Source organism: Epargyreus clarus, unplaced genomic scaffold (assembly GCF_041222505.1).
Source record: "Epargyreus clarus isolate Ecla_fem2 unplaced genomic scaffold, WU_Ecla_fem_2.2 ptg000035l, whole genome shotgun sequence".
NCBI lineage: Eukaryota > Metazoa > Arthropoda > Insecta > Lepidoptera > Hesperiidae > Epargyreus > Epargyreus clarus.
Window position 1 is genome coordinate 9,733,403 of NW_027332240.1, and position 22,622 is coordinate 9,756,024.

General features: G+C 37.1%; 3 protein-coding genes across 4 annotated transcripts; 2 read left to right on the forward strand and 1 right to left on the reverse strand.

The window, feature by feature from the left end:
• Positions 1–483: 483 nt before the first annotated feature.
• Positions 484–13,791, forward strand: LOC140756664 (uncharacterized). 2 transcript variants are annotated; one of them, XM_073092217.1, is made up of 9 exons: positions 484–555; positions 6,884–7,001; positions 7,870–7,996; positions 9,208–9,365; positions 10,172–10,226; positions 10,869–11,068; positions 11,415–11,566; positions 12,575–12,697; positions 13,098–13,790. In XM_073092217.1, the coding sequence occupies exons 2-9, from the start codon at positions 6,884–6,886 to the stop codon at positions 13,278–13,280; spliced, it is 1,116 nt and encodes a 371-aa protein (XP_072948318.1). In that variant the 5' UTR covers positions 484–555; the 3' UTR covers positions 13,281–13,790. The 2 variants fall into 2 exon arrangements, with proteins under 2 accessions (XP_072948318.1, XP_072948319.1); XM_073092218.1 differs by lacking the exon at positions 484–555 and adding an exon at positions 595–720 and having other exon boundaries at positions 13,098–13,791.
• LOC140756737 (uncharacterized) lies at positions 3,344–6,721 on the reverse strand. Its single transcript, XM_073092284.1, has 3 exons — positions 4,770–6,721; positions 3,858–4,040; positions 3,344–3,430 (listed from the first exon to the last, which is right to left on the reverse strand). Exons 1-3 carry the CDS (start codon positions 6,474–6,476, stop codon positions 3,344–3,346), a joined length of 1,977 nt encoding a protein of 658 aa, XP_072948385.1. The 5' UTR covers positions 6,477–6,721.
• A 703-nt stretch (positions 13,792–14,494) lies between the features above and the next one.
• Positions 14,495–17,284, forward strand: LOC140756738 (uncharacterized). The gene is made up of 4 exons (XM_073092285.1): positions 14,495–15,265; positions 15,884–15,964; positions 16,452–16,614; positions 17,121–17,284. The coding sequence occupies exons 1-4, from the start codon at positions 14,495–14,497 to the stop codon at positions 17,282–17,284; spliced, it is 1,179 nt and encodes a 392-aa protein (XP_072948386.1).
• Positions 17,285–22,622: the final 5,338 nt, after the last annotated feature.

Below are 22,622 nucleotides of genomic sequence, written 5' to 3' on the forward strand. Positions count from 1 at the left end.
ATCGGAGGCATGTAGATCAGCTTCATAAAACCCGATCACCTGCAGGAAGCAGCCATGAACAGGATGATACTGTTATTGTTATTCCACCTCCAGAGGAATGGCCAGATATAATTGGATGTTAATTTATAATTTAAATGATTATTGTTTATACTTAAGGGGAAGGTGTTATGTATGTTGGTAGTGATTAATTGATGTAGTGTGGGTATATTGATTTACTTTTGTACTAAAATGTCACTCGTAATAAATGGTGTTCATTCCTGCAATTAAATGTATTTTTGTCGAAATACCAAGTTATAACACGAGTGATTTAAGGTTTTCGTTTGGAAGTACAGAAGACTTAAGACAAAAAATAAATTCTGAGCACAAAATAAAAAATATTACTTCTTTAACATTGATATGCCTAGTTTAAAAAGGTTTCAGCTTACGTTACGGAACCCTAAATATGGAATAACATAACACGTCATATTCTTAATCATCAGTCGGATTTGATGCCATAAACTGTAGTGTAGTGTAATTAGTATATAATAGTTCAATAATATATTTACAGTGCGGAGGGTAATGTATTTTTGAATATGGACGAGTATATTATGTAATACATGTCTCATTCTTTAGCACACCCTACAGCACAAACGACGGGACGGATTTAACATATGAGGTGTCGTTAGATTCGACTATATTGGGAAAATAGTTTTTATAGCCGTCGGGTTTTCTGTTTTTATAGTTATGTATATTTTTTATTATTTATATTATATTTTTTCTCGTGGATAAATAGAGGATCGCAGTTTAGGAAGGGAGAAGTATTTTTTTAACTACACAAAAAACTAATATCAAAACGAAATTGAAAATATTATATTATCTATAGATAGTCGATATATATCTCTAAATAGTGCAAATTTTTGGTGGATTTGTGGTGAGCATTTATTGTTTCTGTTGAATCACAATGGAAATCTTTAAAATAATAAAAGTTTGTCTCAAAAAAAGTCCAAGTCGTTTTTTATGATTCCGTTTTATAATTTTCCTAGCGTGTTCTATCCTCTTTTAATTCCAGTATATTCGGATATACATTGATAATATAGTCCTCATGGAAGCCATTGGCCCAATCTCATCAGTAATCGTCATCGTCACGTTATGTAGTCCGATAAACTTCTCTGTGTGCGTGGCAGACGCGCCACTGGTCATTGCAATGTTGCCAGGTTGTCAAAACTTCCTAAGAAGTGGAAAATTTTATCGAATATATTTTTTTATAATGTAGGAGTAGCAGACGAGCATACAGTCCACCTGATGGTAAGTGGCTACTGCCGCCCATGGACATCTGTAATCAAGGATAGGATTAGATATTCCCACCTGAGGTCGGCTACAGATGCGCCGCTACCCCTGAGGACTAAGCTGGAATGCCTCGAAAAAGTCTATCTCCCTTACCACACCCTTCAAACCGGAACACAGCAGCGCCTAACAGGGCGTGGCGGTGGTGCCGCAGGAGTCGAACCACAAAGGATTCTACCACCCTCAAAAATATTTTATTTATCAATATTTTGCATATTATTATGAATCGAATATGTTTTTTTTATTTTTGTGACAAATACCATAAGTTGTAGTTTTTAAGGTTGTAATTTTATTAAATTAAACAATATTTAAAACAATTTACTTTGAGAAATTGGAAAAAAATACTGTTTTCGAAAATCGCCACACGCACAGAAAAGTTAGTCGGACTATATATATTTCATGATTTTTTTTGAAGTTTTTTATCATGCCCTGATAGTTCGTTAATGAGGGTCAAGTTTATCATAAACTACGTCATTTTAAACCTATAGACAGACGCCCCAAAATGGCAGATCAATATTATTCTGGAAAAAGTTATTTTTGATATATCGCTTGTTTGCAAGAATAGTGGGACAAGTAAAATAAGTAATTTTCCAGGAGACACTTTGGAATAAATTGTTTAATTCCAAAGTGTCTCCTGGAAAATTACCTTTTTTACTTTTTTGCTTGAAATATTTTATTAAAATGAGAATTAAAATAATGATAAATACAATTATAAGTAGTTATTTATATAACCAAAGTACTATTAGGACACATTAAAATAAATTGTATCTTTAACAAAGAAATGAATGTTGAGTTGTGCCATTATTCTTGCAAAGTAGCGACATAATGTACTCACACTTAAATGAACAAATCAAGTTGTTATAATGGAAGTAGCAGACGAGCATGCAGTCCACCTGATGGTAAGTGGCTACTGCCGTCATGGACATTTATCGTCTCATTGCATAATGACGTTTCATGGACCTAAGGTCAGGAATGCGGTGTCACTCGGATAAGTATGTCTCTTACCACACTCGAAACAGCAGCGCTTAATACTGCTGTCTGCCAGCAATTGGTTGAAAAAAACCTCGCAAGGAAAAGTTGGTAAAACCCTTTGTGGTTGGATTCCGGCTGAACCAGCGCCGCACTTATTTCTACCACATAACAGCAGCGTTAAGCACTGCTGTGTTCTGGTTGGAAGGGTGTGTAAGGGAGACATACTTTTCCAAGGCGTTCCAGCTTCGTCCGTACTTCGTACTCCTATTATAGGTGATAGGCATGTAGAAAAGAAGGGTTTAGTGGAATTTTGAGGAACATTAATAGAAAAAGCCAGAAGAACCGATGAAAATTTAATGACAACGTTTGAAAGAAGGAATGACATAGAAAAAACAATATACATAAGAACGTATTTAAAGAAAAATACATTAAAACCTTCTGCGCTAAAATAATAATATAAATAAGCAAATAGTGCGTCGCCTACAATATCTGCCTCCTTAGTGCTAGCTAAATAGCACTACAGTCCTGTGGTGATAGTAAGGCGACGCGTGTCACCGGCCTACGCAGTACGCCTGTGCGTGTACGCACATCTACTATTCGAACGCGTCCATCCCTAGCTGCATGGGTCGCACTCACTACTCCGTGACGCCAGTGACCTCTCTCTTGATTAGACTCGGTAAGGATAACGTAATCACCTACCTCAAGGGATCTAGCTTCTTGTGTCCATTTTTGACGTGGCAGTAAAGTTGGTAAATATTCTTTCAACCAGCGAACCCAGAACATGTCCGCTAGTCTCTGAGCAACTCGCCATCTTTTTCGTAGACATAAGTCAGAGTCGTCATACTTACCAAACTGAGGGCTAGTAGAAGATGTTCCAATCAAAAAATGATTGGGCGTAAGCGCCTCAGGGTAGTAGGGGTCACTCGAAACATGTGTGATGGGTCGACTGTTAACCAAGGCCTCTACTTCAGCTAATAGCGTAGACAAAGTATCTGAGTGAGGTGCGCGTTCCTTCAAAATAACCTTCAGTAAGACTTAACTGTTCGAATCATCCGCTCCCAGCTGCCTCCCATCTCAAGAGCACCTGGCGGAATGAAGCGCCAATCCACGCCGCGTACGGCTCCAGCCTCCCGAACTGACACCATGTCAATCTCGGCTATGTTACGTCTCAGCTCTGTATCGGCGCCTCGAAGGTTGGTTCCGTTATCTGAAATAATTACCTGAGGCATGCCACGCCATGCTGCCACACGTCGGAGAGACAATTCGGTACCAAAACTATCGCTTTGGCACTTATTTATCAGTAGGTCCTCTGCCTCCTTCATTAGAGAAATGTCTAAGGTGTACTCTTTTCGCTGACATTTTCTAATGAAAAGTAATACCCTAGCCGTTGCTCGTATTAATGTAATATAATTACATTCGATTACTGTATGAATTATTTGTTTTAAAAATTCTTTCCCCGTTTCAACAATTTTATGTTCCCGAAAACGTAACATAATTCCTGATAAAGAATTATTTAAATCAGGGCTGGTAAGAAGGAAATCATTTAAACAAACACCTTTTACCTTTCCCGCACAGTCAAATACTAACCTTAGTTTCTCGGGTTTATTGGGATTCAGAACCCCAAAATGAGCCAGATACCAAATGTGACTAGCCGAAAGTTCTGACTCATCTAGTTCTCGAGCGTAGCCCTGGTCGAAGAGCTTCCGCACTTCCTTCCGGTATATCTCCCCATAAATGCTGTCTGCCTGAATTTTTTTCATAATACCTGTAAGCCTGGAACGGGCATAATCATAGGTGTCAGGCATGCAGAATTCATCCTTGACGAAGGGTAAACCTACCTCCCATTGCTTACCTATTTGACGTGCAGTTTTATCCAGAATACGTACCGCTCTCAAATGTGCCGTATTCGTCGATTCATTAAGTTCATTAATAACTGTTGAATGTTGGTGCACCTCGGAATGAGCGAGATGAAATGTGTGTGCGTTCACGGAAGAGTGAGTGAGACGAAGGCAACCATGAATACACCACCCCAAACGGCATCTCGTAGCATAAGGTTCCTGTTTGTTACCGTGACGAATTTGTAACGGCGCAATTAGAAAATAATTATCTTCCCCTATTAGCAGGCGAGGCACTATGCATTCTTTACAAACAATATCTTTTATAGGTAACAAATGACCACATTTAATATCATTAATAGGTGACAAGTTATGTTTAGGTAAATTTAATTTTTCAACCTGCCTCAAAGTAACATCATAACATTGATTCTCATAAAAGCCACTAATATTAGTACATATTTTCGGAGCGTCCGATTGAAATACTTCAACGCCAAAGGCATCAATAAATTTAATAGAACTACTCTGTGATGACGTAAGACCTAACTCCTGCACTAACCCCTTATCTATCATAGAAATAGAAGCGCCATCATCTAATAAAGCATAAGTACTTACAATACCTTTAGGCCCACGTAAATTTACCTTAACTATTTTAAGTAATACTGTACTTTGCGTAGCGAGGACGAGGGAGTGAGTCACTGTTTCGCTCAATGTTGACGATGGTCCACATTGACCATGTTGTGATGGTGACGGCTCTTCCTCCCGCTCCGCAGCTGATGTTGTTTGCGTGGCGCTAGGCTTATTGTAGTGCAACAAGTGATGATGAGGGAGTCCACAATTATTTATATTGCACACGGCAGCGGTGCAACTACTACTTTCGTGTCTATCTAGTAAACAACAATAGCATAGATTATTAGACTTGACATAGCTCCAACTATCTCTCCTCATAGCCCTTTTAAACGCTCGACAGTCTGGTAACAAATGAATAGATTTTTTACAAAAGTTACAAAGTTTACAAGGATTCTCAGCCCGCGTGGCCGTAGCAAATACAGGTCGATTGTAGCCACTAAGACGAGGTTTATCTTCAAACCTTTTAATAGGTTGCGTTTCTAAAGATAGAGGCTGTTTTCTAAACTCTCGCACTTGTGATACACCAACAACTGAAACCATCTCAGCCTCCCTCTTCAAAAATGCCGCTAAGAGCTGGAGTTTGGGCATATCGGACGACATTCTTGTGTAAGCGTAATCAGTATATTTGCTTAATAATATATTAGGTAGCTTGTTTAATATCGCTGCTAACAATTCTGGGCTACGAAGATAGTCAAGTTTGTGTAAACTCTGTATGGTTGCAACACAATTACTTATTTTAATTGAAAAAGTTATAATATCGTGTTGATAATTATTTTGTAGCGGTGAGAGCTTCTTAACTTGAGAGATGAGATGTTGAATAATAATATCAGCATTGCCATACCTCAATTGTAATGCCTCCATAATGACATCTGGTGAAGTGTTACCTATGAGCAGCTCCGTTACTGTCTCCCTAGCTTCACCTTTAAGGGCTCTTCTCAGACGCCACAAGTTCTCAGAGTCGCTAAAATGGCATACACGAGTAGATTCCTCGTATGCACTTTTAAAGTGCAACCACTCAATATAGTCACCAGCAAAGCTGGGTAGTTCACGCGGTGTAGATAACCGTGTGAGTAAACGTTCCTCCTGTTGAGTAGATGAAGTTACCATAATGTCCTTCAATGTGTGCGCGAGCTGCAGTATGCTGTCGACAGGAGGGCCCTGAGCCTGTGTACGAATTGGGTATACTGTAGGTATCCGCGCTGCCTCCGTCGCTGTCGCTGCCGCTTGTAGAATAGGCGACTGCTGCACCTCGTTTTGCTCCATCCACTCGTTCACCAGTGATTTACTGCTACAATCATGACCTCGGCTAGCATTCGAACGACATCTTGATGCACGTTTGCTATGTGGCGCATGAATCTCTGATTCGTAATCATTCGCAGCTAAATCATATTCTAGTTTCTTCTCAATTAAATCTAGTTGGATCTTCGCCTTGGCTTCAGCTGCAGCCAGCTCAAGCTGCTTGCGCCTTACGTGTGAAAACGACGTTGACATAGATGACGCGTACGCCGAGGCGATCTTCTCTCGTTTAACTTCTAATTTTACATCTGATGGCATCGGTAAATTTTGTTGCGAAGGGATTTGTGAGGTTATCATTTCATTTGTACAAACCCTTTGTCTGCTATTACTGTTCCCCGCGGCAACCACATGCTCACTTTCCAAGCGTTCACTAAGTTCCTTTTTAGTAGCCATCAGCCTATCACCAGGCGGAGTATCAAACATAGTCGTGGTAAGATCCGGCTCGAAGGACCAGTTTTATAGGTGATAGGCATGTAGAAAAGAAGGGTTTAGTGGAATTTTGAGGAACATTAATAGAAAAAGCCAGAAGAACCGATGAAAATTTAATGACAACGTTTGAAGGAAGGAATGACATAGAAAAAACAATATACATAAGAACGTATTTAAAGAAAAATACATTAAAACCTTCTGCGCTAAAATAATAATATAAATAAGCAAATAGTGCGTCGCCTACACCTATATTGTATCAGTGTGGCAGCAAAGAATCTACAAAATCTATCTACAAAATCACAACTTGTAGATAGCCGTTTGTTCTTTGCTGCCGTCGATATATGTCTAAAAAAAATAAAAGATTTTTTATATAATTGTTTAATCTCATTTAATAATTGCAGATGGATTTATTATTCCCACTGTGCTGGCTAACACTGTTATACACTACTTTTGCTGCAGATTTGTTTGATAACGATGATAACGAAATTGATACACCCTTTGTATACAGTCCTCGTAATCGTAAGTAAATTTTATAATGCAGTACACAGTTTTTTTTACAATATAGGAGTAGCAGACGAGCATGCGGTCCACCTGATGATAGAGGCCGCGCCAAACTGCTAGTCCGTTTCGAATACAAAAACGAGACGCGTCGCAATAGCAAATTGTAGATATTAGCGGAATGAAGACGTCCCGACAGCCAGGGGGTCCCCTGGCACCCTCCGCTGCCTCCTCTCGCCCACGGGTATATATCGTAGTTAGTGTGCCCTTACGTTACGGAGTATATGCTAACTAAACCTGTGCGCAACAACTTCAGAGAGGACTAGAAGTTTGGCGCGGACTATAAGTGGTTACTGCCGCCCATGGACATCTGTAATCAACCCCAGATAGAATTAGATATTCCTACCTGAGGTCGGCCTCAGATGCGCCGCTACCTCTGAGAACTAAGCTGGAACGCCTCGGAGATGTCTACCTTACCACACGCTTCAAACCAGAACACAGCAGCATTTAGCACTGCTGTTATGAGGCAGAAACAGGTACAGTCATAGATATATTATCCTACTGACAATATATCTATGGGTACAGTCAATTGATTCTATGAATATAGTATCAAAACTTTAAAAGAAAGCTTTAGAAGTACTTTTGTACCGTGCAGAGGGTAATGTTTCTGTAGTGTATGTATGTATGTTAGTTTATAAAAAGGGATACTCTAGTTGTTGAACACTGTTTTTCAAAATTATGTGCGTATTGAAAATTAATTATGAAGCATTTCGTTTGAAGCCACATTGTTAGTTCATTTTTAAATCGATTGTACGGCAATTCTTTAACCGAGTTAGGAACCTTGTTATTTTTTTTTGTTGATGATGATACCAGCTTATTTATATTTCAGCGTCCCTACCACGTATTTTTACGCCGTGTTATACGAGGTCTAACACACCTGGCATATGCACCCATATACGCTTCTGCATTAATGATCATGAAATAGAACATGTTGGTAAAACTTCTTCGATAATCAGGTAGATAAAATAATTATTGTCCCTGTAGTTCCGGGACTAGAATAGGGCTACGGTACCCCCTGCCTGTCGTAGGAGGCGACTAAAAGGGGGCTTCCGGGGTTGCGGACGGCAAGAGTGGGAGCTCGAACCGTTCAGCAAGCGACCCCGGGAAGGACGGCGGTATGTGTGGTCGCATACCGTCGTAAACACTATATGGTGTGGGAGTGGGTGTGGAAGTGGGAGTGGGAGTGGGAGTGGGAGTGGGAAAATCGTTAATTCTGACGATCCCGATGAACTGAATGAGATAAAATTATTAAAATCCTATATCGTCATCGGTTCTTGATGATTGTTCAAAATTTTAAAATAAAATGGCTGACTATTTCCCCATTACGTTTCCGACTGCCATGGTGTATTTTACGCGGAACAATGCTGACATGTGCAGTTAAGTGGTGCAAAAACAACACGAAATCGAAAAAAGTCCAGAGAAATATCGTTTCATTCGTAAATGATCTAAAAACTACATTTGTTTAATATTTTTCAAACACTAGAATAGATGACAGTGACAATTTCAATTGTCAAAACTGGTAACATGATCTTGTTAGGAGTGAGTAATCTTTACTAATCTATGCGCACAAAGCCGTGTGTCATAGACAAACACAAGTACGTTTAACACCTAGACCTGGAATAGATTAAAAAATTTAGTCACAAAATTAGGCCCATCGTTACAAACGATACAGTTCACTTGATGATAAGTTGTTACTACCAACCATGGATATCTGTAATCATTCACAGATAATTCAACCTCAGATTCCTGCCTGAGAGCAGCCACAGATACGTTGCTACCCTGAAGAGTAAATTGGAATGCGTCTGATAAGAATGTCTCCCTTACCACACCCATCAAACCAGAACACAGTAGCGCTTAACACTGTTGTTATTAGGCAGAAAAAGGTGAGGTGGTGGTGCCACTGGAATCGAATCACGGAGGTTTCTACCACCTTTTTTTTATAATATAAGAGTAGCAGACGAGCATGCAGTTCACCTGATGGTAAGTGGCTACTGCCGCCCATGGACATCTGTAATCAACCCCAGATAGGATTAGATATTCCTACCTGAGGTCAGCCACAGATGCGCCGCTACCCCTGAGGACTAAGCTGGAACGCCTCGGAAAAGTCTGTCTCCCTTACCACGCCTGTATGATAATTAAAAGCTTGTAATGTGCCACTTTCTTCCAGATCTAAAAGACGTACTGAAGAATGCAGTGGAGAGTATGATACGTGCTGCCCGGAGAAGAATATAATTAGCACCACGACAGCAACACCTGAACCAGAAGTGACTATACCCGACACCACACTACCTCCGGAGGAAACCACAACTGTATCCAATACACGTGGTAACATATTCACAAGTTTTTATTTAACTTAGTACATATTTCTGAAGTCGACGCTCATATTGGACACGCTGTTTCGATTCAACGAAATATATTGAGCGCCGACTTCAGAAATATTTAGTAAACTAACATTTATTTAAATTATTTTTCACTTTGTAGTGACATAGATGTCGGTTGTATGTTATTTATTTTTTTACCCTTTTAGTGATCGAATACTAATGTTTGTATGAACATAATATAAAATAGTATTCAAGTAATCATCAGTAAAAGTAGGGTCTTAATTTGTACGAATCGGAACCACCAGCTCGCAGGGTGCTCCCACGCCCTGCTCGCTTGTTTATATATTTTCTTATCTGTTCCAACCTAACCTAACCAAATCAACACGAAAGACTATAGGTTAGGTTATATGTAACAGTATTTTATTTATTTATATATTTATTGTAACACAAACACAAGGTTAAGGTACAACAGGGCAAACTTAATGCCTGATGGCATTCTCTACCAGTCAACCCTTGGTGAGTGGAGAGAATTTGCGGCAGGTGTCAAAATACATAAATATTGTAATACTTACTACATATCCAAATATATACACATATATCTAAAATATAATAATAAAATATTATAAATAATTTATTTGGAGGAGAAAACAAAATAAACCTTCGCGATGATCTTAGTCCTTAGCAGTAACGCACCTGTGATCGGCATCAGGTAGACCTGTTCTACGTGGCCTTATAGATATCTATGACCACGTACTATCAAGTAGACCGCATTTTTCTATCTCAATCTTATAAAAAATACTTATCTTTCAGATCCAAAATGCATTACATATCGTCAAACCTGTCCGTGGTGCGTCAAGTTATATCAGTACGTATTGAAAAATATTTTTTATAATATACAGGATGGCGCAAAATTAATCATCCTATTTCGTTTTTGAATAACTTTTTTACTGAATAAAAAAAGCGATTTTAAGTAATAGAAATCTCTACCAGGGCCTGTAACAATTTTTTGCTAATTAAAACATATGATATCTGTCAAGTGTCTTCCACGTAACTATTCATTAATCTGTGCTTCCACCTTCCAATTTAAACGTGTTTTTTTAAGCAAAATTCAAAAAATATTTTAATCTCGATTATCTCAACATTTGCAAAATGTTAGTTGTTCCTTTTGTAATTGCGACGGCAGAATAGCACACGAGCATGCAGGGCACCTGATGGTAAGTAGCTATTGCCGTCCATGGACATCAGCTGTGATCAACCCCACATAAGATTAGATTCCTATTTGAGGTCGGGTACGGATGCGCCCCTCCCCCTGAGGACTAAGCTAGAATGCCTCGGGAAAGTGTGTCTCCCTTACCACACCCTTCAAACCAGAACACAGAAGCGCTTAAATAACTGTGGCAGTGGTGCTGCTGGAGTCGTTCTACAGACTTCTACCACCTTTATTATATTTATAGTTGCAGGAAAAGTTATGAAAACAACGTACTGAAGCTACTATTTTTATTTTTAGCAATGGAAGCGACGCATATTCCTCTGAGTCAGAGTTTTTCTGCATGGGAGTCATGATTGGCCCCAAAGTGATCCTCACAACGGCGACATGCGTGCTCCAAGCATCAACCCAGACTTTGTGGGCCCGCGTACCCAGCTCAGCTAACCCTGAAGCCGACTACCTAGTTCAAAGAAGAATAAAGCATCCACATTACAATAGTGGTAAAGTATTTGGTACACATGTCGTCGTCGTCAACCCATTACTGTCCCACTGCTGGCACGGGTCTCCTCTCAAATCAGATTAGGCCATAGATCACGGCGCTGGCCGAGTGCGTATTGGTAGACTTCATACATCTTTTTGAGAACATTTTTATTAAGATCTGTTGGATATAAATGTTGCCTTATGTAGATTTTATGCACCGTTCAGGACAGGTGATTATTAACTTCTAATACACACATAACTTTGAAAATCAGAGGCGCCTGGGTTTCGAACCTGGGACCCTTCGATCAAGAGGCCAAATTATAACCACAATCTATACCTGCTATAAATAATGTCAATTCATTTTAGATACCCTCGATAATGACGTGGCAATTTTGGTAACGAAAAAGAACATCAAATGGAATATAATGGGTCCTCAAGAAGCCTGTATCGACCCTGGGTACTCTGATCAAACTTACTGTGAACTAGCTACGGTCGACAATAAGGAGGCTATTCAAATGGTACGTATAACATATTATACGAATACGTCTCAGAAAACGCTTTATTTGTTTCAAGGGGTGTCATAAAAATAGGTCTGCCATATTAGCATTTAGAATGACGTCACAAAACGAATCATGAATTGTCACCTAGACCAAACGTGTTTGCAAACTTTTAACTCAATCGTTTTGGTTTAACTGGTTTAAAATTCAGTTGCAAGGTTTGGCCCTCAGATACATCCAAACTAACAAGGAAAGTATAATAAGAGGTTAGAAAAACTATCCGTATATAAAGTTATGTGTAGAAGTACAGATGATCGCACCATTTCAAGGTGTGAAAGGTGAAGTATGTTCAAGTATGAAAGGTGGTAGAATCTCCTGTGGTTCAATTTCAGCGGCACCACCGCAACACCTATTTGTGCCTAATAACGGTGAATAAATAATTGAACTTTTTATTTTATGGAAATTTTCCTATAATTTTGGGATGTTTGCCAAAGATCTCACTAAAAATATGCTTTGGAAGCGGCATGTAATCAAAAGCTTAAAAAACTTCGATAGCGTACATATGGCGCCATCTGTTGAGGAGTTGCGCCATCGTTACAGTTTCTATAGAATACCATAGCAATCGTAATAATTAGCCAAGTGCAAGTCGAGCCCGCATGCAGAGTTCCGTACCAACATTGTTCTTTTTATTCCTAGTATTTGTTATTATAGCAGCCATTTAGGTAAATACGTTATGAAAATTTGAACTGCCTACCTATAAGGGTTGAACAATTACTTTAAAAAATATCGAAAAATACCAGTTTGGTGTATGGGGATCTTTTTTATATTCAACTTTTTTTTTATTTTTAGTGTTTGTTGTTATAGTCGCCTCTGTAAAATTTGAAGTGTCTATCTATTACGGTTCCAGAGATACAGCCATGTGACAGACGGATAAACAGACAGACAGACGGAGTCTTAGTAATAGGGTTCCGTTTTTACCCTTTGGGTACGAAACCCTTAAACTTAGCATAATGTCTCATTTTATTTCAGATACCCATATCGACTTATAATGAGACTTGTGGAGCATCAGTCCCTCCTGGTTCAGCGTGTGTGTATTTGGACTATACTAATCCGATCATAGTCCCTGGTGCTCCAATAATTTGTCCTAATGAAGTAAGTAAATATTTCAGTTGAGATCACCTTCAATCCTGTAATAATTAATTATAGATATCACTTAATCCTGTTAATATTTTAAAGGCGAAAGTTCGTCAAAATGGATGAATGGTTTGTCGCTTCTTGTAGCAAAATGGTCTGAGGTTCGAGCCCCAGGCACGCACCTTTGATTTTTCAAACTTATGTGCGTATTAGAAATAATTATCTCTTGCTTTAACGGTGAAGGAAAACATCGCGAGGAAACCTGAGAGACCTTAAAAAAGTTCTCAAAGGTATATGAAGGTTAACAATACGCATTTGGCTAGCACGGTGGACTATGGCCTAATCCTTCACATTCTGAGAGCAGAATGAATTGGATCTTCAAGTCAAAGGTTGAATATCACTGTTATACTGTTTACAGACTGGGGAATACACGATAATGGGACTTGGCAAGACGAGACGTTTGAGGACGCGATTCTTCAATGAAATCCTATTTATGAACCTAGCAGCTGAATCAAGCTGGCTGAAAAGAATTCTGGAGGAATCAGGAGTGAAGAAGGATGAATTAAAACTAACCGTTCAAAACAAATGGGCGCGCAACTAGCGCAAAATTCTTTTTACCGTTAAAATCGATTAATACTAGTGGTGGTAGTCGTTTTTTGTTAAGGAAGAAAATATGCCCCACAGATATTTGCACAAAAAAATATTTTAATTTAGTTAACTGTTATTAGGTCCAATAATATAATTTTTAATTACAATCTTATATTATGTATAGTATTGATAGTATTGACAGGGGTGAATATTTCAATTGGCCGTGATAACGTTTATTTGATTGGTTATTGAGATAATAGCTCAAATTTCTACACCTCCGGTATACAGAGAGAGTGTGTAAAATAAAATACTTTATATATCAGGTTTTTTATTTACTATTTATTCCAGACCTGAAGGTGGTAGAACTCTTTGTGGTTCGACTCCGGTGGCACCACCGCCACACCTATTTCAGCCTCATAAACGCAGCGTTAAACGCTGGTGTGTTCTGGTTTGAAGGGTGTGGTAAGGGAGACATACTTTTCCGAGGCGTTCTAGCTTATTCCTCAGGAGTAGCGGTGCATCTGTGGCCGACCTCAGGTAGGAATATCTCATCCTATGTAGGGTTGTTTACAGATATCCATTGGCGGCAGTAGCCATTTATCATCAGGTGGAATTCATGCTCGTCTGCTACTCCTAAAACAATCTATAATAACAAAGCATCACAAGGGTAATTTGGCTGTACGACGGGTAATCTATAAGTGATGTTTTCATTTTTTACCCGAATGCGGAGGGAAATGTTTTCCAAAGTATATGTGAAGGTAAGCAGGTACGTCTCCTTCTATGGCACTATACTTCAAAAACTATATTTCAAAATCCATTGTAAAACTGAATCCTGAATTCCGTTTTATCTTATGATGATCAGAATTATGAACCATCGAACTTTTAAAATCGGGACTTCATACTTGCTTTCTATTTATTTTCAACATTAACACAAAAATGCCTCCTTTATTAGGTATCATAAATAATTTATTTCATTACCTAATTTCTATTATATATGAATAAACAGTTTTATTGCTGTCTTCTAGCTCAAGTTTATTAAAATGAACCCACCTTTAACAGTAAACCTTATCTATTTGTGTCTAAGTTCAGTTCACAATACTGTGTCATAAATGGCCATTAATTTAATCGACTTTTCCATTCATGTTATAACTAGAAGCATTAATTTGATGAAGTGATATATACCTACTTTAATATTCAGTTCTAGTACGCGACAGTCCAAAGTAAACAATGGCTCAACGTAAAATGCAGTCTCGATACCAATTTGATCTGCATCCGAGTGAAAATTTACTCCAAAATGTGGTGGACAAAGAATTTCAAAACCTATTAACGCCGTTTTATTTTTTGACGATGATTTTCTGTCTTCGCAAATACGATCTTCGTGATAACTACGTTACTCCCAACACTAAAAGAGACTTGGTCACGTGTGCCCTAGGAATGTTCATTGCTTATATGTTACTCTTCTGTACTTTACGGTACTTCGCCACTGTATTCGACACCTCGACGGTTTTTGCCATGTATCTTATTACCTACGTACAATACGCCATCAACTATACTATTCTATGTTTCTTGAATGTTATTGAAGGTAAACTGAATGTTGATGTTCTGCTGATTCTTCATCAAATCAACAAAAGTTTGCAAAGCAGTGCTGATGATAGGAAACTTAAGTATTTGTCTTGGATGTCCACATCTGGCCTTCTTGTTGTTTATTTTTTACTTGTGTTTTTCAAGCTATTACTAGATCCTTTATGGAACTGGTCTAGAGCGACGTTCATAGCGACAACACTAATCTTTGATTTGGAACTGTTATACATAGTATTTATAGCTTACTTCCTAGCCTGCAAGACGGATACTTGGCGACAAATGTTACAAGAAAAACGAATGTATCCCGAAAATGTAATAAGTAATGAAAATGAAGAAATAGAACTGGATGAAAAACTTTTGAAATTTGAAATGATAATAAATGCTTTAGAATTGACCAAAAAATCATCAAGGTGGACGGTATGTGCAAACATTAATAGTAAACAAACTTTTTGTCAGATTTAAATAGTCGCGAACATTGGGCGAAGTATGATGACGACGTCTACATGTTCATCATTGCTGAACAATCATGAACATGTAGACGCCATATACGAGGACATTCGCACTGAAAAACATCCCTGGAAGACGGACGAATGTCATAACCAGTGCCGAATAGACACGTGTGAAAATTTATATATTCGTACTTGCGTCTACTGGTCTGTACTTGGCGATTATGTAAACCTGGCATTAAAGTGGCTGTCGACCGTAATCGGCTACCTCTTCGTATATTTAGTTCCTATAGCACCAAATATTACAATATATATTAGAATTGTTAACACTTATTTCTTATAAGTGTCTTGAAGTAAGTGTTATATCCATTATGATTTTTATACAATGTGAATACTCCTATAACCCCGAAAAGTGTGCAACGACGAAGAAATTATCATTAAAAATCACACAAATATAAATGAGAGTAACGAAGCTCTACGAAGCCGAAATCCGCCAATCCTCCTCTTAAAATGCTTGATAATACTGGCACCTTAAATTGCAGTTATTTAAAAGCAAAATGTAAAAATTATGTTTCATTATTTGTTTCAGATACTATTCCACTTTGTGATAGCATTCACGCAAGCATTAGCTTATTTCGAGATTCTGATACTTTGGATCAAAAACAATTCGGTATTTCATTTTATTGTTTTATACGTAGATCCAATGCCCATTATTAATAATTAATCCAACCATTCAATCCAATTTGTCAAATTTCGATCTTTGATAAGAAAAACCTTGGATAGACATTAGTAGCGAAAGTATTTTACTTATAATATAGCAGTTGTAGACAAGCATGCAGTCCACCAGATGGTAAGTGGCTGCTGCCGCCCATGGATATTTGTAATCAACTCCAGATACGGTTGGATCCTAAAGAAAAGTGTGTCTCCCTTACCACACCCTTCAAAACAGAACACAGCAGCGCTTATCACTGCTGTTATTAAGCAGTAGTAGGTCGAACCACGAAGGTCTTCACTTTCTTTTGAAAATCTTTTTGATGAAGAATCTATTTCAAACATGATCATAATTATGAATTCTTTATGATGCAAAAACTATATTGAAGTATCTCATGATGAAGAAAGAAGTCAGTTTAATGATATTGCCATATTTATAATTTCAGGCTGATCCTAAGGTCACTTCCAGCCACTTGTATGGCGTTATACTATGGGTGTTTAAGAGCTTAATTACAGAAACATTTTTATGTATTACTTGCGAGGTACTGTATAGAAGAATCGCTGCAGCTCAAGTCGAAGTCATCTTGTATTTGGCTTATCATCCTTCTTGTAAGTATCTAGCTAAGTCCTTTTTTATAATATAGGAGTAGCAGACGAGCATGCAGTCCACCTCATGGTAAGCAGCTACTGCCGCCTATGGGCAACTGTAATCAATCCCAGATAGGATACGCTGTTACACCTGAGGACTAAGTTGGAACTCTTCGGATAAGTATGTCTTCTTTAACACACTCTTCAAAGCTCTTATTTCTGCCTATTAACAATAGTGTTAAGCGCTGCCGTGTTCTGGTTTGAAGGGTATGGTAAGGGAGAAATTCTTTTCCGAGGCCTTCCAGCTTAGTTTTTAGGGGTAGCGGTGCATCTGTGGCCGACCTCAAGTAGGAATGTCTTATCCTATCTGGGGTTGATTACAGCTGTCCATAGGCGTCAGTAGCCACTTACCATCAGGTGGACTGCATACTCGTCTGCTTAATAATATAGGAGTTATGAAAAAACCGTATTGCCATAACTCGAATAACAAAAGCTTCTGCTAATCCAAAACATCTTTCCACTTGCAGGTACAGTGCGCAGATTCAAGAAAAACTTCTTCAGATTAAGCAAAATAAGATTGGAGATGCTCAGTCCGTGGGGAATATTCTCAGTGGACGCTGCCTTACCTCTCCGCATGGTGGCGCTACTTGCTAACTATATTATAGTTTTGCTGCAATTTGCGTTTTTATAATTTTTGACATGTTTTACCATATTCATGAATGGTAAACTGCCACACCTATTTAGGCTTCAAGTAAGTGTCAAGCGTTTGTTTTGGTTTGAGGGGTGTGATAAATTGATACAAAAATATAACTATGTCAAAGAGCAAAAATTAAAATGAATAATACATAATACACATCTTTTATTCAGCAATTACTTTACCTCATTTAGATATTACTACAATAAAATATACCATAACTTTAACATTATGTATAAAGTTAATACAATTGATTACTTCATTATCATCATCATCAACCCCTTACTGTCCCACTGCTGGGCACGGGTCTCCTCTCAGAATGAGAAGGATTAGGCCATAGTCCACCGCGCTGGCCAAGTGCGTATTGGTAGACTTCACATACCTTTAAGATTTTTTTTTTTTATATAAATCTCTCAGGTATGCAGGTTTCCTCACGATGTTTTCCTTCACCGTTTAAGCAAGTGATAATTAATTTCTAATACGCACATAAATTTGAAAATCAGAGGTGCGTGCCTGGCGTGCCTGGGATTTGAACCTCGGACCCCTCGATCGAGAGGCCGCGTTTCTTAACCACTAGGCTATCACTGCTTTTTGATTACTTATCTATGGTTAATACATACATTTTTATTATTATGAACCTTTATCAATTTAACAGAATTAAAAGGCAAAATCATATAACGACAATACAATACGATACAATATAAGTAATTCTAAGTCTCAAGTATCTTATATATAAAATTCTCGTGTCACAATGTTAGTTAACGTAATCCTCCGAAACGGCTTGACCGATTTTCACCAAATTGATAATGCATACTCAGTAGGTCTGAGAATCGGCTACTATCTATTTTTCATATCCCTAATTGATAAGGGTTGTTTACCCTTTTTTTATTTACAGAGCAACACAACGTTTGCCGGGTCAGCTAGTAATATCATTAAAAAATGTAAATGTTTTTAAGTTAAGTAAATTAAATACTACCTTTATCATAATCATACATAGATAGGTATAGATATCTCACCGCCTTGTAATTGAAGGAAGCCATTAAATGGCTTAAACGGCTAACAAATGTGTCAGCCATTTAATGGCTGTCATGGTGTAATTTACACCGAACGATGCCGACATGTGCAGTTAAATGTTGTTGTCTGGATGTAATGAGCATACAGAGTGGACGTGTCGCAGATTATTTTTAAAAACACCTTAATTACTGCCAATTAAGTGTCGTCCGTTAATTTCTAAGTTTAAGACTGCTAATAGATTGTGAAGTTTTGTGCTAATACAACATTGTTCCTTTGCGCTAAACGAAACACTAGCGCGGTGACCGCTCTTCACCTCTTCGGGTAAAAAGGACGGGCTCCTTATTTTTCGACTCGCTCCCGCATCGCTGCGTATAGAAGCATTACCTGCCCGTGAGTATACACAGATCAACATGAGTACACTGCGATCGCCGACTGGAAGCGGCCCGAATGCTGAGCGTAGTGGTTCCTACCCAGAGCTTTCCAGTAGAAATCTTTACTCAGAGTCCTCTGCCAAAGAGCATGTAACCCTTCGTAATAAGAGAAAGCAACTTGATGATAATGATCATATTAAAAAAGAATTGCTTGATATTAGAAATCAGATATCTGAATTGGTGTCGTGTTTTAAGGATTTTAACAGAAGTCAAACGGAAAATTTTAATAAACTATCCCAGGATGTGACATCAATAAAAGAGGATGTAAAGGATATTAGGTCAACCATTGACAATGTCACTATAGAACAAAATAAAATGAAGATACAACTAGCTGCTTGAATTTGATAATAAAACCCTTAAAAAGGTTGAAACGCTAGAATCAAACATCCAAGAATTTAAGCAATCCACCTCTGTAGGATCTGTATCAATTCCATGCAAGAGTGAAGACATAATTGCAGAAATAAATGATCGCAATATAAGAAGCAAAAATATCATCATTACGGGTATGCCCGAACCAAATTCTACAAATTTACGCGAGAACTCTGAGCAAGACAAGATTGAAGTGAACAAATTGCTGAAAATTTTAGATTCTAGCTGCCCAGAACCAGCAATAATTATTCGTTTGGGTAAACCCTTTAGTGGCAAAAACCGTCCTATCAAAGTATGCTTTGCATCCCAATGTACGGCGATATCTATATTACGTAATAAAACCAAACTTAAAAATCTCTCAATAAGAGTTTACCCGGACCAAACTCCAAAACAGCAATCATATTTAAAGAATTTGAAGGAAGAACTTGAACGCCGCAAGGCAAATGGAGAAGCAACTTTGAGTATCAGATATGTCAAAGGAATACCTAAAATTGTTGAGTTCCCATCAAAAAACTCCAGTACCCAGTGAATATACCTAATACTCTGCCTACTACTATTAACAGTGTCACATACCAGATAACGAACTGCTATCGAGATATTACTACTAGCAATGGATCCCTAAAATGCCTATATGCTAATATTCGAAGTTTAGTCAAATCAGGAAAATTTGATGAGCTAAGATGCGCAATACAGTCTTTTCAAAGTTACTGTTCACATTATTGTTTTGACTGAAACATGGTTCAAATCGGATGACGAAGCTAGAAGATATCAATTAGCCGGCTATACCCACTACTATAACTATAGATCCAACATAAGAGGTGGAGGAGTTTCAATTTTCGCACACAATAACCTCAAACATAACCTCATTGAAGAACAATCCCTTAATGAAAATCATTACCTCTGGATTCATTTAAGCAAATTTTCTATTGATATTGGGGCTATATATAGAACAAATCGAGCTAATGTCAACAGTTTTCTCGAAAATTATTCTCGTCAGCTTCAAAAAAGTAAAAGATCTGTCGTGTTTGGCGATTTTAATCTTAATTTACTAAACAAAGATAAACATACCATGGACTACAAAAGAGTTTTAACAGAAAACGGATACAAAATATTAAATAAAATTGAAGAAAGCCATTGTACACGTGAGACTCATACAACGAAAACAATTTTAGACCATATATGCACTAATTTAAAAGAGAATGATTTTCATTTGGCAATTGTAGAATCAGCTATGTCTGATCATAAACAGCTATATTTTGAAATTAAAAAATATAAGCCCATACCTCTAAAAAGAATGAGTTATACAGCAATAAATTACAATAAACTCTACAGTATTTTGGAAGCAAACAATCAAACAAATAAAGAAAACGAGTACAATGTATTAGAAGACAAACTTTTATCTAGTATCAGTGAAAGTAAAATACCAAAAATGAAGATAATAAACCAACCACGACAAGATTGGATAAATAAAACTATAATACATGAATTAAACGAAAGAAACATATTATGGAACCTCCACAAAAGAAACCCAAAAAGTGAAGTAATAAAAGAAGAGTTTTTAAGAAAAAGAAATATGTTGGTAGGAAGAATTCAAAAAACGAAGAAACAATATTACTACAAAGAATTTCACAATTGCAGGAACAACCCATCAAAAATGTGGTCGTTAATAAACAAATTGTCTGTAAATAAACATAAGGAGACTGCAATACCTACTAAACTTCGTACTTCTGAGGGAATTATTACTGATAATAGAGAGATATTTGAAAGATTTAACAACTATTTTTCCACCATTGGTTCAGTATTAGCTAATGAAATTCCGAGTAAATATCATACGTTCCAGCCTTATGCTCCCAAAATGGTCCACGACAATCTCGGACTTTATCATCTGCCACCAACTACTCCGAAAGAAGTTATTAAAATAATTGATACTTTAAAAAATAATTCAAGTTCAGGTATAGATGGAATCAGTATAAAATCTATTAAATGCGTGAAATTCTTGATAATTGACGAACTTACACAATGTATTAATACATGCTTAGACAAAGGAACATTTCCTGACAACTTAAAAGTAGCGAAAGTGACTCCAATTTATAAATCTGGTGACAAAGGCGACCCTTCAAATTACCGTCCGATCTCAGTATTGCCAGTCATTTCAAAAATCTTCGAAAAAATTATCTATCAGCGCCTAGAGAAATATTTAAATTCAATAAATTTCCTTTTCGACAAGCAATACGGTTTCAGAGCCAAATTTAATACTCTTGCGGCCACAGTTGACCTAGTTACAAATATTAAAATAAACATAGACCAAAAACAAATAGCGCTCGGTATTTTCATCGACCTCAAAAAAGCATTCGATACAGTAAGCCACGAATTGCTAATACAAAAATTAAAAAATATTGGTATACATGGGTCCGCTCTCGAAATTTTTAAAACTTACCTCTCAAACCGATATCAAGTTGTTAAACTAGGAGATCAAATAAGTAGCCCAAAAGTCGTTCCATGCGGCCTGCCTCAAGGATCAATCCTTGGGCCGTTGCTGTTTCTAATATACATAAACAGCATTAAAGAAATTGGCTTAAAAGGATACTTAACTTTATATGCAAATGACACCAGTTTGTTCTATTTCGGTAATACAATTGAAAGCGTCGTAACAAAAGCTCAAAATGATCTAAACTTAATAAATGAATGGTTTCTGTCTAATCTTTTAACAATAAATATCACCAAAACGAATTATATAATATTCTTACCAAAAAATAAGAAAATTTCTAATTATAAACCACTAAAGATAAACAATCAAAATATTAAAAGAGTTGAAAAAGAAAAATATCTTGGCCTTATCTTGGATAAAAATCTCAATTGGAAGCCACAATTAGAAAAAATCAAATTAAAAATGACTTCTTTAACGGGTGCTCTTCGCAACGTTGCGAAATACATGCCCAAACAAGTGCGGTACATGATATATAACGCTCTTATAAAACCACACATAGATTATCTTATTGAAGTTTGGGGGTCAGCTGCTAAAGTCCATCTTGACTCAATTCAAATTACCCAGAATAAATTGATTAAAGTACTATTCAACTACATTTATTTAACACCTTCAGAAAAAATATACAGAGAAACCAAAATAATGAACGTAACACAATCATATAGATATTACACATGCATTTTAATTCATAAAATATTAAAAAAATATATATTCACCCAAATTGAATTTAAAACAAAATCTAGTCATCAAAAAATTAAACTAAGAAGCGCAAATAATTTGTTGTTACGACCACCAAGAACTAGCTACGGTAAAAAAAGTCTAGTATACGAATCCGCACAATTATACAATAATCTCCCAAAGAACATCAAAGAAGCCAAATCAATAAACATTTTTAAAAAATTACTCAAGCAACATATCTTATTAAAAACAATAAAATGAACATAACATAGGATTAAATCAAACACATACTATTTTAAAAAAAAGCTAAAAACAATCAATAACATAATAAAAATAAAAACGAATACATAAAATAATA